Source organism: Lissotriton helveticus, chromosome 1_1 (genome assembly GCF_964261635.1).
Source record: "Lissotriton helveticus chromosome 1_1, aLisHel1.1, whole genome shotgun sequence".
Classification (NCBI taxonomy): domain Eukaryota; kingdom Metazoa; phylum Chordata; class Amphibia; order Caudata; family Salamandridae; genus Lissotriton; species Lissotriton helveticus.
The window spans coordinates 1,654,376,487-1,654,395,409 of NC_136057.1; the positions used below are offsets into that span (position 1 = coordinate 1,654,376,487).

General features: G+C 41.3%; 1 protein-coding gene across 1 annotated transcript in view; it reads right to left on the bottom strand.

Annotated features, from left to right (window-relative positions):
* The window catches only part of BIN2 (bridging integrator 2), a 319,199-nt gene that overhangs the window by 134,677 nt on the left and 165,599 nt on the right, over positions 1-18,923 (bottom strand). Inside the window, exon 7 of the mRNA XM_078688858.1 lies at positions 2,480-2,565. Coding sequence (XP_078544984.1) covers positions 2,480-2,565 — 86 coding nt within the window. The remainder of the gene's footprint in view (positions 1-2,479; positions 2,566-18,923) is intronic.

Here is an 18,923-nt window from a genome sequence, read left to right on the forward strand (position 1 = left end):
TGGTGGGCCTGGGAATGGTTGTGGATATTGTTGAGGCTGGGGTTGATAACCTCTCCACCCTCGTTGTCTCGGGAACTGTTGTCTCCTTTGTCTCCATCCTCCTCTCCATTGTTTGGATCCTCTCTTGCCACTAGAGTTGGAGCCCGAGGATCCGTTGTCTGAAATGTCACTGTCAGCATCACTATTAGTGTTTATTGGAACATGATCTGCTTTGGTATATGGGTACGCACTTTCAGGTGTGAATTTAGCTTTATCTTTAGCTAGTTTGTTGGACTTGCTTTGTTTGAGTGTAAACTCAAAATCCGTCATCTGTTGATTTAATTTGTCTAGTCTTAATTTCAATTCTTCCGTTGACATGTAGGTTTTCAGTTGGGCTTCTATTTTGTTGATTTCAATTTTTAGCTCATGTGTGATTCTTGCTGCTGTTTTTATTATAAGGACTAGCCAATCTCTTGAGCAATGCCAGGATATTAGCGACCACTCCTTTTTAAAAATTAAATCGTTCTGAAAAATGAGTGGTTCATTCTTAACTATTAACCCTGGTGGTGCCATTTTGCTCCGTAGATATTCCTTCATGAATAAGCCATGAAGTGCTGCCTTAATCTGGTTCCGCCTGAGGGTCATTAGTTCATTCCATTCATTGATGTTAGGGCCGGGTTCTGGGTTGCTGAGGCCTTCAAATGGGTTGAGGTCCCTGAGAATTTGATCGATCTCATCATCCCCAAATGTAAGGCCATGTTCGTCCTCCATTTTCGGTCGACCGCTGGTGATTATCGAACTCTACTGTGTGTCACTACGTGGAAAGGTGGTCGGATGATGTATGCTTTATTTGCTGCTAAGTTAGAACGCAAAGAGAGTGAAAGTATAATACTTGCTGACATGTCTACTGACAGGTTTTAAAATGTATGTGTTTATACAAAATAATCATTATTTCTACAGTTACTTTGTGCACATGTAGCAAAACATTGTGATATGTAATTTGATTTGTTGCATAGAAGACCACACTGTGCTTTTTCGTTCCCGCTCCTGTGAATTATAAGAGTGGTTTGTTATGACAGCAGAGTCAAAAAGCACCTGAAAAGCCAACGTGTCTTGTCTTTGGCGATTTTGGCTTTGCCAATGCCTTTTGGGGGATGCTCTACAGTGTTAGGCTTCTTGCAAGATGTTGTGCAGCATCGTCAATTAAAAAAAAGGCACAATGATGTGACCCCTACTGCCAGTCGAATCATTCCACTAGAAAGCACACACATGTATGTAGGTTCATGTGTCAGAATGCATGCAGGTACCAGCGGAATGACGCAAGCACCTCTTGTTATTATTTAAATACAGATCAAAGATGGCGGATGTCACTTAGATCAGTAAACTAAAAATAATTAATTTTTAGAACGAAAAATGCCACACACAAAAAAGCTTTGCCGGTGTAAAAGTGGGGAACCCAGGAGGGGAAAACATCACACTTAGGAGAGAGCAACATGGGGGGGGGGGGGGAGAAACACATGGAGAGATCAACACAGATCACGGACGGAGGAAAGAAGAACACGGGGCGCATGGGAGACGCAAACCTGGGCGAAAACAACACAGAGCGAAGAGGAGAGGGGATAAGTACAAGAGAAACAGAGCACATGAGAGACGGGTAGGCACAACCTAAAACCGTCTGTGGACGTTTCCTGGTAAATGTTATTAAAAGATAGAATCTTCTACTCCATGATGTCTGAAATGACACATCGCCTCAGCACCTGCAGGCTCACATACGATTTCATAATCAGCTGACTGAGATCATTGGAGAAGCTGCAATTTAAATAGAACAAGCGCTGGCGCACCGCGCTAACAGTGGGAGAGTTGAGGGGAGTGCGGCCCAGAGCAACCAAAGCGTTTCCCTTGCGGGAGCGAGCCAGGGGTACCATGTGTTTACGATAATTACTAACACAAGGCACCGCTCGTCCCGCAAAGGAATCGCCATACATGCATGCGTTGCCATTGAAGGCAATAGAACGTGTGCACGTTTTAACCTGAAAAAGGCAATCGATGGCTACAGGTCTCTTTCCTATGCAGCGAAGATCCAAAAATATAGAAAAAACGAAAATCAAAAGAGCCTTCACAGACCATTCCTTCAAGGAATAATAAATGAGTGCCTCCTGCCTCATTTAGTATTCATATATCTTTATAGATCCTTATTTTTGTATTGGGGGCTGCAGGGGGAGCCTCAGGGCACCATGGTATCCCTTGCCAGTAGCCTTGCGGGGCGCTGACAGGAGCTGGCAAGTCTTTGTTATTTTTTCTTCAATTAATAGGGTGAAGGGCATTTGACCCCTCCTTAACCTTTACAGGCCCCGGGTACCCCACACCTAGTGTCATATTCTTTTTCAAGGGAAGGGGTATGCGGTTTCCTTCCCCAAGGTTTAAGAGGCCCTGTGTGGACCCCACCCCCTGTGACTGTTTTCATAATTAAGGGTGCACGGCCCCCTCTTGAGCCTCTTACCTGCTGTACAGAACCGGGAGTTCATCTCGGAGCTCGTTGTTAATATCTTCGAATACAGCCTGCGCTTTGATGAACTCCTCCTCTGTCTGCAACAAAACAAAGGAGACGCCTTTGAGAGACCCTTTTGCGTCTGCCATGTGGTGCTGCTGAAACTGCAATCGGACAGTCATAAAGCTAAAGAACAGTCCATACTTACCCTAATTGGGCACACGTGGGTGTGTGGAAGTCAGTGCTCATGTTGCGACTGAATTTGCTGCTTTCTGCGTCTGGTAGGTATTCACGACTTAGAAATTGGTAATTTTGATAGTCAATGCGACGGCGTGCACAGGTGTGGAATACAAAGTACATCTGGCGGCAGTAAATACCGCAGTCTGTCAACTCAGGCAGGACATTTGAATTGCTTGTTTGGCCAACCCGTCTGTGCCCACCACACACAAAATATTGAGCTGTGCAAATCAAAGTGAGTGAATAACAGACAATAAGGCCTTCCTCGTGGCTTTTAATGAGGGTGTGGGGGGGGGTCTAGAAACATACTGAGGCCACACAGGCCTCTTTCTATTTTCATAAAACTCTTTCAGCCACAAACATAATGAGTTATCTTTTCTGAAATAAAATAGCTAAGAGATCCTCCAAAAGTCCATTGGAAGATGCAATCAAATTGCAGACTTCCTTTAAAATGAGATATCTTTAATTACAGAAAATGTGGTTGTATTGGAAGCAAACATATCACCACAGTATAATTAATTGGTGCCCTTGTCCAATCTGTGCATTCAATTGTCTGACAAATTTCTCTTTGCTTGATGCAGAACATTTTATCCAACTACTGCAAAATAGCCAGTCTTCTGGATCATCAGCAGATACTCTTTCAGCAAAACACCCCCAAAATCGACTGCTAACTGTAAGTAGCCTCAAACGGCCACTTCTAAATACTTCTTTGAGATCAGGCACTTTTCCTAAAATGTTCAAGTCCGCCCTACTCATTCCATCTCTCTCTTGGTATGGACAATTTCTCAAATCTACATTCCATCTCACAACTCGCTTATCCGTCCAAGTTCGTAGAGAATGTGTTGATCAACTAAATAGCTATATAAAAACATGTGGCTTTCTTCACCTAATGCTAGCTGGATTTTGATATGGCCAAAGCCCCAAGACTATGGTAATCTTGGCTATAGATGAGCTGCACCATTTGCAAAAAAGGATTTCCAAGCTACCCTAGCTTTCCTTGATTTGTCTGCAGCTTTTGACTCTGTAGGTCACCAGAGGTTGCTATCACGGATGGAGGATATCGGTATCAAAGACATTGTCTCAGTGCTTCACAGACTTTCTGAGAAACAGGACATTTCAAGTTGCTGCCTCACCTTTCAGATCTACTGTTGGATATGTTTTATGTGGCATTCCTCAAGGCTCCATTCTATCTGCTCTGCTTTTTAATGTATATATGACATCTTTGTCTCTCTCAATCAGTCTTTTGGTTTCTCCTTTTTTATGTATTCAGATGACACTCAAATTATTTTTCAAATGTCAGGCAATCCTTAAGCATAAGCTGAGTGTTTTATAACAGTCGATAGGTGAATGCGTTTCAACCAATTAAAACTGAATGGAGACAAGCCAGAAATTCCTATTGCCCTAAAATTAACACCATTTTAGGAATTTTCTGCTTGGGCACAGTCGACAAATCTAAAGCCCATACCTCTTCTCTGTGTCAAAACTAGGAATAAATAATCCCAGTTCAATCTCTCTAATAAAATCAATGGATTAGTCTCATTCTGTCTTCTTCAATAATGCACCCTGAAACAGATATTATAGCTGTTTTTCGTTCTCTCACAAAGTACAAATCTCATTTCTAGCTGCCTTGAAAACTGCAACGTGGTCTGTTTGGACAACCTTCCTCTCCATGGTCTGCAAAAACCTCAGTTGGTTGAAACCTCAGCTGCGAGGCATGGAATTGGTTTGAGGCAGAGTGGCCATATTTCACCAGTGACTCCCCCTACTCTAGCTCCCTGGGAAGTATGGTATCATTTTAGATCTCTGTATCTGGTTCACCAGGACCTTTATGATTTTAGACCCTCTCTTCTGTTCCACCCTTTTAACTGGTGCAGATATCGTCCTCAAATCCGATCAGCTGAAGCCCTGCTCGTCGAAGGTTCTAGGGTTAAGTAGGCTAGGATTGGAGGCAGGGATTTTTCACTTTATGCTGAAGGTATCAAACTGAATGCTCTGCCAATCTCTCCTCGAACAGAAACCAATTTGTTGAAATTTAGAAAATCTCTAAAAACCTGGCTTTTGCCCACAAAGTCTAACTAGCATCAATTTACACTTTTCCAGTTTCGCTGCAGTGTTGGAAAAGATATCCACTCTGTATATTTTGATACTTCTCTGATGTCCCTCTTTAGCAAGTCTGTCCTGAATTTCAGGCCTGTGTATTAGCAACTATGTGAGTAATGTAGTATACTTACTCCTTTTCTGATGAATATTGGAAGGCACCGTTTTCTTTTTAAATATTTTTATTAGTTTTTCCCCATTTTATGCAAGGAATGTAGAGCTCAGATCATACATATTAAATAAATTCAGCAAATGCAGTCGCTAAAAATATGTAGCACATAAACAAGAGATAATACAGCAAGCAGCAGACATATATCCTGTAAGATAAAGAAACGTGAGAAAACGGAAAAAAGAAAAAGACGAAAAAAACCGAAACCTAAACAGAATTTCGAATAGAAGCAAACTCCATTAAATCCAGTCAGTTATAGCAGCCCAGATCTCAACTCCCATGGACCTATTTCTTCTGCCTTTAGTCTTGTATATAGCCAATTCCAAGTTATACATTGCTAATAATCTCGCACGCCAGCTAAAAAAGGAAGGAGGATTCGGACTGGTCCAATCATTCGTGATACATGCACGTGCTACAGCCATACAGATAAATACAAAACATTTTGTGGTCTTAGATCGTGTGTGAGCAGATATATCTGGCCTAATACCTATCAAAACCAATTCCCCAGTTATAGTTATAGGTAAGCCCATTATTAATCCTAAAAATTGTTCAATAGAGGAAAATAATTCGGATAATTTGGGACAAGAAAAAATATGAACAGCATGAGCAGCGAACTGACCACATCTATTGCATTTAGTCCCCGCAGCAGTACCCCATTTAGCTATCTTTCTTGGAGTGTAGTACAAATTATATAAGGCCATGTAATGCTGTGTACGCATCCTCCCTGTCATCAAAACCCGATTTGCCAAACTTAATGATTCAGCAATATTAACTCCCTCTGCACTTAGCTTAGTTGCCCACTTATCTTGGCAATTCTCAAGATCATCTGTCAGTGCTGAAATAAGCTAAGAGTAAAACTGCCCTATCAATGTTTTTTTCTCCATACTCTCGATGAGGGGAAATTTCCTCAATTGGAGTTCTATCTCAGGGCCTAACATGTTCAAATAGCTGCGAATTTGGAGGAACTTAAAAAATGTGTGTTTAGCCAAACCAAACTTCCTTTGTAACTCAGTAAACAAAGCTAAATGTCCGTCTTGCAACAAATCACCTAAACATTGAATTCCTTTGGAGAATCATCTGTTGGCGATTTGATCCCGAAAGATAAAGGGTAGTATCTCGGGTGCTGCAAACGGAGTCTACGCATTTACCTTCGGGACCCCCAACTGCCGCTTAACAAGTCTCCATGCCGTATAGGCTGATTTAAGAATTTTAAATTTTGTTTTTTTGAAGTAGCTAGGTTGTAAAATTTTAACCAAACAACCCCTAATCGCCTCACCCAACCCAAGTTCATGAATTGAAGGAGCATGGCAAGGCAAAATTCGGGCCCTATCACCCCCTATACCAGCGGACTAATGAATTGCAACACAGCTGCCAGATAATAAAACATAAAATAAGGTATACCCCAACCACCACGATCTTTCGTCAACACCATCTTTTTATATGCCCTTCTTTGCCGTTTATATCCCCACAAAAATCTAGAGGAAATCCTCTCTAATCTCTTAAAGCAGCTAGCTGGGAATTCAAGCGGAATCGTTCGAAACATGTACAAACATTTAGGTTATCCCAGAATTTTTAGAACGTTTGATCTTCCGTATAGAGATAGATGCAAGTGATCTAATCTCTCCAGCATTGAGTTTACTTTAATCAACACAGAATTTATGTTTAACTCTGGGATATTAGAGACTGGAAGCAAAATTTTAATTCCTAGATAGGTGACTTCTGAGACAGTAGTCACATTTTCCGGAGGATCCTCACCAACAAAAAGAATCTGGGTCTTGGAGATGTTTAGCTTATATCTCGAGAAAGATCCAAACTGAGCTGCCAATTCATCAATAGCTGGTAATGCATTGCCGATATCCCTGGTGACAACTACGATATCGTCTGCGTAGGCTAGGGCTCTGTGTGAGATGTTGGCCCGGTATATGATGTCCACAGTTCTGTGGGCACCCTGTATCAGTCCAAACAATCCCTTATGGTGGTAGTTGTAAGTCAACCTTATAGACAAGCTATCCTAGGGGTAGCATGGACTAAGCAGCCTTAAAGGCTTAACTCCAAAGGACATGTGAAACCAGCTGTTTTACCATATACAATCCTGTAATATCAAATGAAAGGACACCACACAAGTTATATATTATCAAAATATATGTACTTATTCTTAGAATAATCCCCACTACTCTTTATGAGCAATGAAGCACAAGTGTTTAAATAAAAGCACAGTTATACATAGACAAGTTGCACGTTTTCGGATGAGGCCGGTGGCCACTCAAACCATATATCAAAAAAGTGGTATAACAATCACTAATCGATGGGGGTAAGGCCTGGGGCCTTGGGAATCGCTGGGACTACACTGGACTAACCACAGTTAGGACGGGAGTAGCCCGCGGGATTCGGGTGCAGTGCGGGAAGCACGGCTTTCACCAATGTAAAGTCAATGGTGCGTAAAAGTTACAATGTTATTGCAAAAGGAGTCTTTCGACTGGACTAGGACTACCAAACTTTGGACTTAGGCACTAGAGGTGTGTACCAGTGTGGGAACACCGGCACTAGTAAGTTACCTCACCCACAGGAAGCGGGTGCACAGGTGCCAACCTGTGTCGGGTTTCGTCACGCAGTTCGATGGTGCCTGAGGATGAAGATGCTGCAGGCGTCCAGGAGAGAAGTGTCCAGTGCGATCCAAGGGTGGATCGAAGTTGAAGGGTACCTGAAAGCAGAGGGGACAGAGTCTGGGTCACTAGCCAGTGACCAGGAAGGAACCAGGAAGGAACCAGGCAATGTCGGGCGCAGTCAGGTCGATGTTGGGTGCCTTGTCTCCGCTGCCACGTGGACTCTGGGGCACCGAGGATGTCCTGGAGTGAATCACAAGCTGTCCCACAAAGGCTCTCGCTGTTGGCGGTGTCGGCTTCACAATCGGAGTCAACAGGCCTTGGTAAAGGCAACCCACGCAGGATTCAAAGAAGGCTTAACACTTGGACCAGCAAGGTCTGAGCGGGTGCTCCTTTTCAGGGGAGCTGGTGCCAATCTGGAGCAACCAGATCAGCTGTGTAAATTTGTAGGTTCGTCGGTTCTGGGGCCACTAGCCAAGGGGAAAGCGACCGGACCAACGCGTCAAGCAGGAAAATGCAAAAGGGCCCCACGCAGCACTCGTCAAGTGTGGAGGGGTGAGCTTCGGTGCACAAGCTGCTCGGGGCTGGAGCTTCTGAGACTCCAATGCACAGCTTCAAGGGAGCCTCGGGTGCTGCACGGTCAGCGCTTCGTGGTTTATTTAAGATGGCCGCTCCCACGCTTCAGGTCGCCTCCACGGGTCCCAGCTCTGCATGGACTGTGGATCGGGCTGATGGAAGGCAGGATAGCTGGCTCTTGTTGATGTCTGTCGCTCGAGTTCCGGCGGGAACTACAACAAAGCAAATGTCGAGGTGCTGGATGGTGCCTGTTTGCACAGGGTGGTCACTCCTTGACCACAAGGGAGATTCTTCAGTATTCCACGAGGAGTGGGATGTCGAAGGGTCCAGAGTTTCGTTTCATAAGTTTCAGTCAGGATAATCTGATGAGCATTGGCACTGCTCCCACCTATATTCCAAATCTGGGGGCTGGATTACCTGTTAGGTCCCTCCTATGGGTGGGACCCAGGAAGGGGGTGGTTACACCCCTTTCCTTTGTCCAGTTTGCCGCCAAGACTGGGGCTGGAGTGCCCCAGAACCGGTTTGACTGGAATCTGCCCAGCAACACCTTGTGTGCCCCAGGCAGTGTCTAGTTTCTTTCAACCCTCCCTGCTACCATCCACTATCTCCTGTCTGGGGTGGTGTGACACCTCCCTGTGACAGGAAACTCTTTGTCCAGGCGTCCTCTGCCAGGTTTTGGCCAGCAGCAGGAGGTCAGACATGTGTCTGTGGCAGCAGCATCCATTTGTGATGCTGGGGCTCTGGTTAGGTTTAACCGCATTTACAGTAAGTAACATGTCTTATCCCTCTAGAAGCGTGGAATGCTACCCCCGTCGCCAGAATTGGCGAGGGGGTAGTATTCCAAAATGTATGACACCAAACACGACATGTTTTGATAAAGCCAAACCAAAGTTAGCATTAACCGCGAGGATTATAATGCACTTAAGAGTATATGGTATGGCAGTATCACTAGAACAGCTATAAGGAAATGGTTCCGAAAGCTGCAGACAGGCTCAGCTCATGCTAGAGCACCATCTCACATAAAACCAAGCACTCTGCCTCCAGGATTGTTAAGGCCTGCCATAGGAGTGACTTATAGGTATATATGTGTCCAGATATAGGTTTAGACATAGGTATACTACATCTAAGCAAGGGGTGATTACACCACCTTGCCCCAGCTGTGTGAACAGCCAGTTGTGTCGATTTAAGTACCAGCCAGGGGTGGCAAAAGCTATGCTTCAGCCTCTGGTAGGCCTTGGATGCACCTATGCCCTGGGCACCTGTAGTGCACTGTACAGGGTCTGATAAGGTGTCCAGTACCAATTTGGTTATGCACCTAGGGTGCATGGAGTCCATTTTAAGACAGAGCAGATAGCCTGGGGCCCTGATTATCAGGATCCCAGGCCAACTAAGTCGAAAACCTCTTAAACACTAGGCAAAAGGTCTGGGGTAACCATAGTCAGGTATCCACCTCCCTACACTCTGTAATTTATATGACACAAATGAATGGGTTTGATATTCTCAGCCTGGTTCAGCTTATTTAAAAAAAGATCTATGTATAAGGCAAATAAAAGCGGTGAGCACGGACACCCTTGCCATGTTCCACAAAAGATTGAGAAAAAGACGGACACCTGGCCGGCTAGACGGATACAAGCAGTTGGAGAAAAATAGAGAACCTTCAGTGCCAGCAGCATCTTAGGGCCAAATACTTTTAATCTTAAGACATGCCACATATATGACCAGGCAACTCTGTTGAATGCCTTTTCGGCATCCAACAGGGTTACCCCCCATTGTGGAATTAGATGCCTGTGCCCAATCCACAAGAGCAATCAAACGCCGAACATGGTCGGTTGTGTCGCGTTCAGGAATAAATCCGTGTTGAAATTTTGAGACAAGAGATGAAATTATGCCAGATAAACGCGATACTAAAATCTTCGAGAAGATTTTGCTATCGGCGTTGATAAGCGCAATAGGCCGATATGAAGAGGGCAACAGGGGTGGTTTATCTTTTTTTTTTAAAACTATAATTGTGGATTTCAGCCACGACAAAGGTGCATTCCCCTTCTGTGCTTCCAAAAAAACTAGCATCAGGTCTTCCTTCAGAGCCTGCCGAAAGATCCTAAAAAACTCAAGGGGGATGCCATCAGGGCCCACCGCCTTACCAACCGCCAATGATAATACGGCTGCCACCACTTCTTCCCATGTGATGTCCGTATCTAATTCTTCAGTCGGATCAGGTGTTAATGTGGAAATTTTGATATCAGCACTAAAGTCCGTTACACAATCTTCAACACCACATGATATTTCCTCCATATCTAGCTTACTGTAAAATGTACAGAAAACCTCTAAAACTTCTGCAGGTTTATCATGAATTTGCCCTGACTCATCCTGAATGCTGTCTATCCTTTTGGCAACCTCTTTCTGACGTAGCCTTCCAGCCAGTATACGGACCAAATTTTCTCCCACCTCATAAATCTCTGATCTGTATACTGCAGTTTATGCGGCTAGCTTTGAAGCAAAGTTCTGATACAGCCTCGACTTTTAAGCGGCTAAATCACTCCAAATTTGGTCAGTGTCCTGACCGCAACTGACAGCCACCATAAATTGAGTTTCTATCTCACGAAGTTTCTTCGTCTCAGCCACCAGCACTTCTCGTGTTTTCCGTTGTTTATTGATTGAGTAGCTTAATGTTTCTCACCGTACCCCTGACTTAAAAGCATCCCACACCATATGAGCGGAAGCGGATCCGCAATTAATTCTAAAGAATTCTACTATCTATTTCCCCATTTGTTTGACATAGAGTGGATCAACTAATAGCTGACGCTCAAAAACCCAGGCCCTCAGAGGAGTGCTGAAACTAATATCGAGTTCTAAAGTAATGGGATTATGATCAGAAATTATTTTAGGGAGGAAATCGAACCTAGCATTATTAGCATATCCGGCAGTAACAAAAAAATAATCTAACCATACATTTTTTTGATGAGGAGCAGAGTAAAAAGTGCTCCCTGGAGCTCCCAATCCTTTCACATACTCTACATCAGCTAACCCAAATACTTTAATAACTCCTCTGGTGGCATTGAAAACTTTGTCTTTCTTTCCTTCATAGATGTAGTCACTGGTTATGTCCACCTTCCCATCCAAGTGGAGATTAAAATCTCCACATAAGATTAAGGGCGATGACCAGGCCGCAAGTTCAATACTGAGATGATTCATCATATCTGGGTCATCTAAGTTAGGGCCATAAATTGCACAGATGGTCCAAGAAAGACCTTCCAAGCACAGCTCAACAGTCACCCACCGACCGAAGGAATCTTCTTTTACCTGCTTACATGTCCCCCAACCATATCATTTCAATATAGCCACACCTCTTGTTGTTGTGCCTTGGCGTGTACATCCCACTAATCCCATACCCAGATCTTTAAGCCAGTGCCTGTTATTCCATGCGATGTGGGTCTCCTGTACACACAGTAAATCCACCCACATGGGAATAAGAATTTGGGCCATTATCCCTCTTTTCTTTGTATCATTCAAGCCACAGATATTCCAGGAACAGACCTTAAATTTACCCATGCTCACGATAAGGGTACTTTACAAAAACTGAAACATGATACCTAGCTGCGACACTTAACACAACTAAAACAGGATATACAATTTTAGAATCTTTATTTACCAAGTTTTGGCTGCTATTTGCACTAAAAAACACAACTCTACTATTCCTTGCCCCACTACCCCCCCATCCCACCCGCCCTTCCTACCCCGGAAACCACCCTCACCCACCCATACACCCACCCAAATGAGGCAAAGGGACTGGATAGTCCCCCTTAGTGATGGAGAGAAAGGTTGGATGCCCTTCGCCGGTCAGCCCTGTCCCCCTGCCATAGAAAAAAATTAAAACGCAATAAGAATTTATCTATATAGTGATGGAGCGGGATAGAAAACAGAAATCTGTTTAAACCCGTGAAGTCACACTTCCATAAATAAATTAATAATGTTAACAAATTGTGCTATGTGTATGCTAATTCAACCTAGTTTAAAGTTACATTACATTACAGAACACGTGGGAAATTAACATGTGTGCTCATAAATGTGCATTATGTTGCATTCTTATGTATGTGGAAAATAATAAATTAATCTTGTTCATTGTCATGTCATAACTAATAGCAGCTGTTTTTAAATAATGGCATGTGCTTATTTTGCTTCCCTTGTCTATGTGATGTCATTTCTACTATTCTAGGTGCACATAAGGTTTTATGGATTCATGAAGACTGGTAGATATAAAATGCTGCTTTATTTGTGCTTTACTGCTAGGTAATTTAGACTAATGGGTTAATTATTAGCAATGATGGGAGGCAACAGAACAAACTGTATTTCTTTCATTAATTATTCTTTGTGTTTGTTTATATAATAGTTTTACAAGTGAAGCTTAGAGATGGCTGCAGAAAATTAGTACCCTTTTAAAAGTGGCACAGGGAAGGTGGCGCAGAAAATTGACGCTCTTTGAAAAGAGGCCTAATGATGAAAATGGCTCAAGTGAAAATAATTCTGAAAGGATGGAAAAGGCCTCTGAGCTTTTATTTTGAAAGGTTTTGGATTGAACTGCTAAAAAGATGACTTTTTGGAGAAATTTGCTAACGTTTGCTAACGTGCCACGGGAGTTCAGAGCTGACAGGCTCAAGGTTAAAAGGAAGCTGTCGCTACAAAATGTAGCAGCCTAAGGAGAAGCTGCCAAGACTTCTACATGAACAATGAACTAGTGAATTTGCCCGGGCATGTAAGAAGGAGGTGTCACAGTTTACTGTGGTACGAGGTGGCTCAGCCAATGGAGAACTAGAATTCGTTTGCTGGAATGTGAAAAATAGTTAGCTCAGCTCAATTTAGGGTATAAGAATAGGTTCAGAGAACACATAGTTGGCTTACGCTCGAGAAATCTGGAGGACGATGTTATGCTGATGGACTTTACACGTGAGGACAGGAGTTTTTATTAATTACTTTATTATTAGGTGATGAGGGTAGAGACAGAGATATAGTTAGGATTTTGGGAAATGCTTAATTTTACTTATTCCTGCTAATGAATAATAATTCTTGATTTATGCTCTTTTTATTAATACTGAATAAATCTTTCTTTATGACAATTTCTAATGCTTGTTTAATAAAATACCAAAACCTAAGTTTTTATAGATGTGTTAAAATAAACTTTCTAAAATGACAAGCTGGTCTTGATTATTGCAGATGGTTTAAACAACTATATTTAGATCTTATCGCCTCATGATTCAAGCGCTCTATTGTTGTTATGGGCCTAGTGTTATAGTGTAAGTTTTGTGGTAGTAGATAGTGTCATTTGTGAAATATTTTGGTGAGAGCGCTGGATCAATTTCTGGTAGCCATCGGACGGTTTATATATGTTGTTTTTGACATACATGTTACATGCATGATACATATATGTTGGTAAATTCATAGGATTAAGTTTTAACACATGTTGAGTTTGTTTATTTTGTGCTATGTGTGTACCGGTACAAAAACTGTGTGATGAGAAGGTAGTCATGCAGAATATCTGATCTGTTTCTGTGATATCGCCGAGTATCACTGTTGGTATCGCCGTGTACCAGAAGTATTGTCGCCGTGCAATACAGTGTTGTCGCCGTGCAACACAGTTTTAGGGCTAGGTGTGAATCTTGTAATAGTGAGGGTTTTCTAAGAAATTAGAGCAGCATGAGAATAGGGACAAAGCGCCTTCCATAAAACTCACTGTGATAAGAGTATTAGTTATATTCAAGCTTGAGTGAAGGGCAGAGTAATGTCGGTGCATGATTATCTATAAACAGGTTAGAGTCCTGTACGGGTACATGTTTTATATCTATAAACAGGTTAGAGTCCTGTACGGATAACGGTGTTATTTTGCTAACGGTGCATGATTTTTATAAACAGGTGAGAGTCCTGTACGGATTTCATGTGTGTCTGAAGTTAGGGAATTTTCAGTGTGAAAGTGCGTGATTGTTTTGTAAGGTATGTTCAAGTGGAACTCTTAGATACTGTCACTTCGCGGTGCGTTCAGAGGAAAATGAGTTCATATTTTTACGTGTTAGAAGGGTAGGGTAAGAGTTGCTCTACTGGCAAATGGAAATTATCCTTAGTGTGAATAGCGCCGACTATTCCGAAGTGTGGATACTTGAATGTATGTAAACTATCCTAATTAGAGAAGCAGACAGATGAGTTTCGTTTTATGTATTCACTAAAATGTACCAAAAGTAATTCTAAGGTACTTAGGAAAGTTCAGAATAAAGTCTGTACCATTCTAAGACTTTTTATTGATGTTGTGCAGTGTTTAAATACATTTAAAAGCTCTGCACGCTAATAAAATTCAATTCAAAAGTGTTCAGCATAGTTGAAAAGTATAAAAAGGTGAACTGTGCTATTTTAAATTATTCAGGAGCATTTTAGAATGTTCTGTGTTAATTAGACTATAATTAAGATATTCCACGTTGTTAAACAATTTTAAATAAGTAAAAAGTGATAAGTATACATTTTATAAACATTCCACACTTTAATTATAATAATAAATCGTTCTCCGTTGTTTAAAACGATTAAAATGTGCCCCGATCGAAAATTGTAAGGGAGGGGCTGGTTTTAGGAGTGAAAGTGTGTGAGGAGAGACAGAAGCTGCAGCAGCTGCTTACGTCAGAATTGCCGCGCTCGGATTGGCTAGAGCGTCAGCATTGTTAATGAAAAGCTGCTCTCTGATTGGTTGAGGAGTTGTTATGGAGTAACTAGCTAAGCCTCCACTTTTGTTCCCTTCGTTTTAATAATACTGCTAAATTAAAAACTGATGCGTGTAGTAAGTGCACTGCTTGAAGAATAAAATTAGCTGTCAAGCACCCAAAGTGTCATAATAAAATATCATTCCGTTTAATTGAAGTGTCTGGAGTGTCTTCTGCTGAAAAATGTTGTCTAAATAAGCGTCCTCGAATTAAATGCCCGTTTAATTTAAATATAATTCTTCCCAAACGCTAATATTAAAAGAAGAACTTAGTGCGCTCTATTGAAATAAGATTTTGTAAGGGAAGGGCTGTATGCGAGTGAGAGCGTGAAAGGGGAGAGCCTGCAGCCGCAGCTCTTGCATACGTCAGAGCTTGCCGCACTCTGATTGGTTAAGGCGCCTGAGGCATCTCAGCAAAGCAGAACTGTGATTTGCTGACAGTGTTCCACTGACTTAGAAGTGGTTGTGCAATATTTGACGCGCGTTACCACTATCTGACAAATTAATTAATAACTTAAAAAAAAAAAAAAAAAAAAAAAAAAATGTTGTCCTCACTTTAATGCAGCCACGCAAATAATAAATAATGCGTGTGTCATAGGGGTTGAACGCTGAGAGCGTCTGTATAGTCAGAGCCGCAGCGCTCTGATTGGTTGAAATGTCCGGAGTGTTAGAGTAAAGCAACGCTCTGATTGATTGAAATATCGTAAACAGCCCTAAGATTGGCTGAGGAACGTTGTTGCTTCAAATTTAGTTATTTACATTTGTAAGTGTCCCCAAGTTTACAAGAAAACATTTTAGATAAAATAGATAAATTCCCGTTTCATGTTTCCTCTTTATCGCGCTATTGTATAATTTTAAAGTGCGAGGGGAAAGAGAAAGACTGTAGGGCAGTGTAAGTCTCGGCAAAATGGTAATGTGATTGGTTGAGACATATACCGTGCTGTAATTGACTAGGCGTTCGATTTGATTTCCCTCGTTCTAATAACACTGTTGTTTGGAGCTAACTAATAAATTCTATGTTAGTTGTCAGCGAGCGTTGTATAAATTAATAAATAAAGCGCAAAGGGAGAGAGTTGGAACCGCAGCGGCCGTGTGTGTAAAAGCCGCCGCGCTCCTATTCGTCAAGGTGTCCATAGCGTCATAGCAGGGTCGCGCCCTGATTGGTTAGAGTAGCTTCAGTGTTTAGAATGGAAGCCTGTCGAAAATTTTAACAATTTTCAAGTGTTCCCAAATTTACATGAACACACACTCTAAATAAAATTAAGTGCCCGTGTCCTTATCGCGCTATTGTGAATCCTTTTGAAGCGCGAGGGAAGAAGGTTTGCAGTTGCAGCAGCTGGGTGTGTTAAAGCAGTCGCGTTGTTATTGGATAAAGGGCCGACGCGTCATGCACGGAGCCGCGCTCTGATTGGGCAGAGCTCCGTGTGTTGTGTGAAGACTGGGCGTCTAGTGAGGGTCGCATAGGAGAGCCGCGCTCTCATTGAGCGGGGTTCTGGCGAGGCTTTTGTGTGGAAATACGCCGTGTTTCCATGGCCTGCTGGCATCCCTTAATGTCGAAGTAGTTGCGAAGGGGCCGCGTTGTGACTGGTGGAGGTCCCGTCGCGTCAGCACAAAACAACACACTGATTGGCTAGTAACGCGTAGCGTCACTGAAGGGCTGTGCACCTATTGGTTAGTGAGGCGTGGTGTCACAGGAAAAGCCACGACCGGATTGGTTGAGGACCGGATTGGTGGGCATTGTAATTAAATGTTAAAGAGTTGCCTGTCTGCCGAGGAGTGGGAAATTAAAGCGCTGTGATCGCGTTAGTGTCTGCTAATATCTGTGGGGGCATTGAAAGGCTGAGGAGACATAGGGTTGCAGATGGTGAATGAATAAGAGGATTGGGAGACTCTTTTGAGAGTGTGTTTGAAACGAAGGAGGCAGATTTAGAACTGGTTATTGGGGGGAAGGTCTGAAAAATTTACAGCAGTGTGATTAAATAAAATAAAAAGAAAAACAACATCAAGCTTTCTTTTCCCCACAACTATTGATATATGAAGGTGTACAAATGCAAATAAATAAATTTTAAAATATACCTAGTCACATTTAAGTGTTGAATAAATATTTTATATTGTTGTTTTGCAAATACATATTTTTAGGTTTATTAAAATTAAGATACAGAAAATTAAGGCAAAACAGATTAGGTTTTCTTTTTCCACAGGTATATGATGCAGAAGGTGTGTAAGTGAAAAATAAGTACATTCAAAACACATGTGATTATATGTTGGTATTATTATAAATAAAAATTTTGCGTTGCTACTGTTTTTGCAAATTGATATTTTTCTTTACAGGTTTATAAAAATTAGTGATACAGGTAAATTAGGAGATATATTAAATTGACCAAATTATAAAGTTTTCTACACCTGATAGTGTTAAATTAATTCATTAATTAATTAGCAAACGCTGCAAGGCAAATTTAGAGAGTACAATTACCAAATTAATTAAATAAAATGTCTTCCTTATACAAGAAAATGAAAAAAGTTGTAGCCAAATGCGAGAGTAAATTAAAGATTCCCAAATTAGCGAAAATAAATAATAAAGGTGTCAGAGTAGAAAATGTTGATCAGTGTACAATTGATGTTGTAAATATGGATCAGAACAGAAATTCAAGAAGACCCCCAGAACAGGTTAATACAACGCCAAAAGTGTCAGATCAGATTGATAAAGTGACAGTTCAGAATTTTATTAAAATTGATGCGACAGAAAAGCATGATGAAATGCCTAGTACTTCTGGAATTAATATTCCTGATCATGTAAATTCATCAAATGATTTAAAGGAGTCTATGAAAATTATGGAAATAGAGATAGTGCCTACACTGGAAAAAGAGGAAATTAGTTCCGTAATTTTAAAGGTCCCATTAACTGAAAAGGTTTATTCTATTGTACTTGAGATTGAATTAGTAGGGATTGCAACTCAACAAGAAACAGAAATGACTTCAGTTCTGGTAAGTGAGAAGTCTGACATTAACCTAATTGAATTGACACAGTCAGACGAGTCAAAATTCTGGTCAATTAAAAAGGAAACTGAAATAAATGAGATAAATGAACAGCTACAAATACAGCGACAGGTAATGGTTCAGCAGAATGACACGGCTTCACTGCCATTACAAATTTTTGTTAATGAACAGATAGAGAATACAGATATAGAATTAAATAAAGAACAAGAAAACAGTCTAAAAAGAATAGATGCACTTCCAGAATATTGGAATGAAAATGATGTTCTTTTGAGTGAAGACATCAAAGTAAAAGATACAATTAATCAACAGATTAAAACTTTGACTTCTACAAGTTCGTATTTCAGAAATAAAAATTTAATTGAAAGATTGATTGATGATATTCAATTGGCAGAAAGGTTTGCTGTCGTGATATGTGCAGCACACAAAATGAAAGATGAACATGCTTTGAGTTCACTAATACTAACAGCAGTTGAAACATGGCAGGTAGTCAAAGATTTACAAGATGATGTAACTCATGAGGAGAAAAACACATGGTTGAGAAACACATGGTTGAGTACAGATTTTAGACAGCGAGATGAGGATGAGATTTTTGGTAGAGTAGTTTTACCAAATAGCATGATTACTGACATGGACAATATGTACCATAAAATAGTAGAATCTCTTTACCAGAGGTGTCTGACTTGTCAGCAAGTGAACACAATTAAGAGAACAATTGTGAGATTGGAAACAGAATTACAGGAGAGTGGTTCATTGACCAGATTACAAATGGATTTCTGTGAGATGTCACTGAATGACAAACTGTGCTACATTTTTGTGATTTTTTGTTTGATTACAAAATGGTTTGAAATATTTCGGATGCGACATAATGATAAAATTACTGCTGAAAATTTATCAGATGGCAGGAGACATATTGAAAATAAACTGCTCCATTGTACAGATAGACTAGAAATTTCAGATGTTGAGGAGCATGAGAATGTTACTATAAAAGTCAGAGATGCAAAAATGTGCCTAGCTACAGGTACAAAGTGGACAGATATTCTTCCA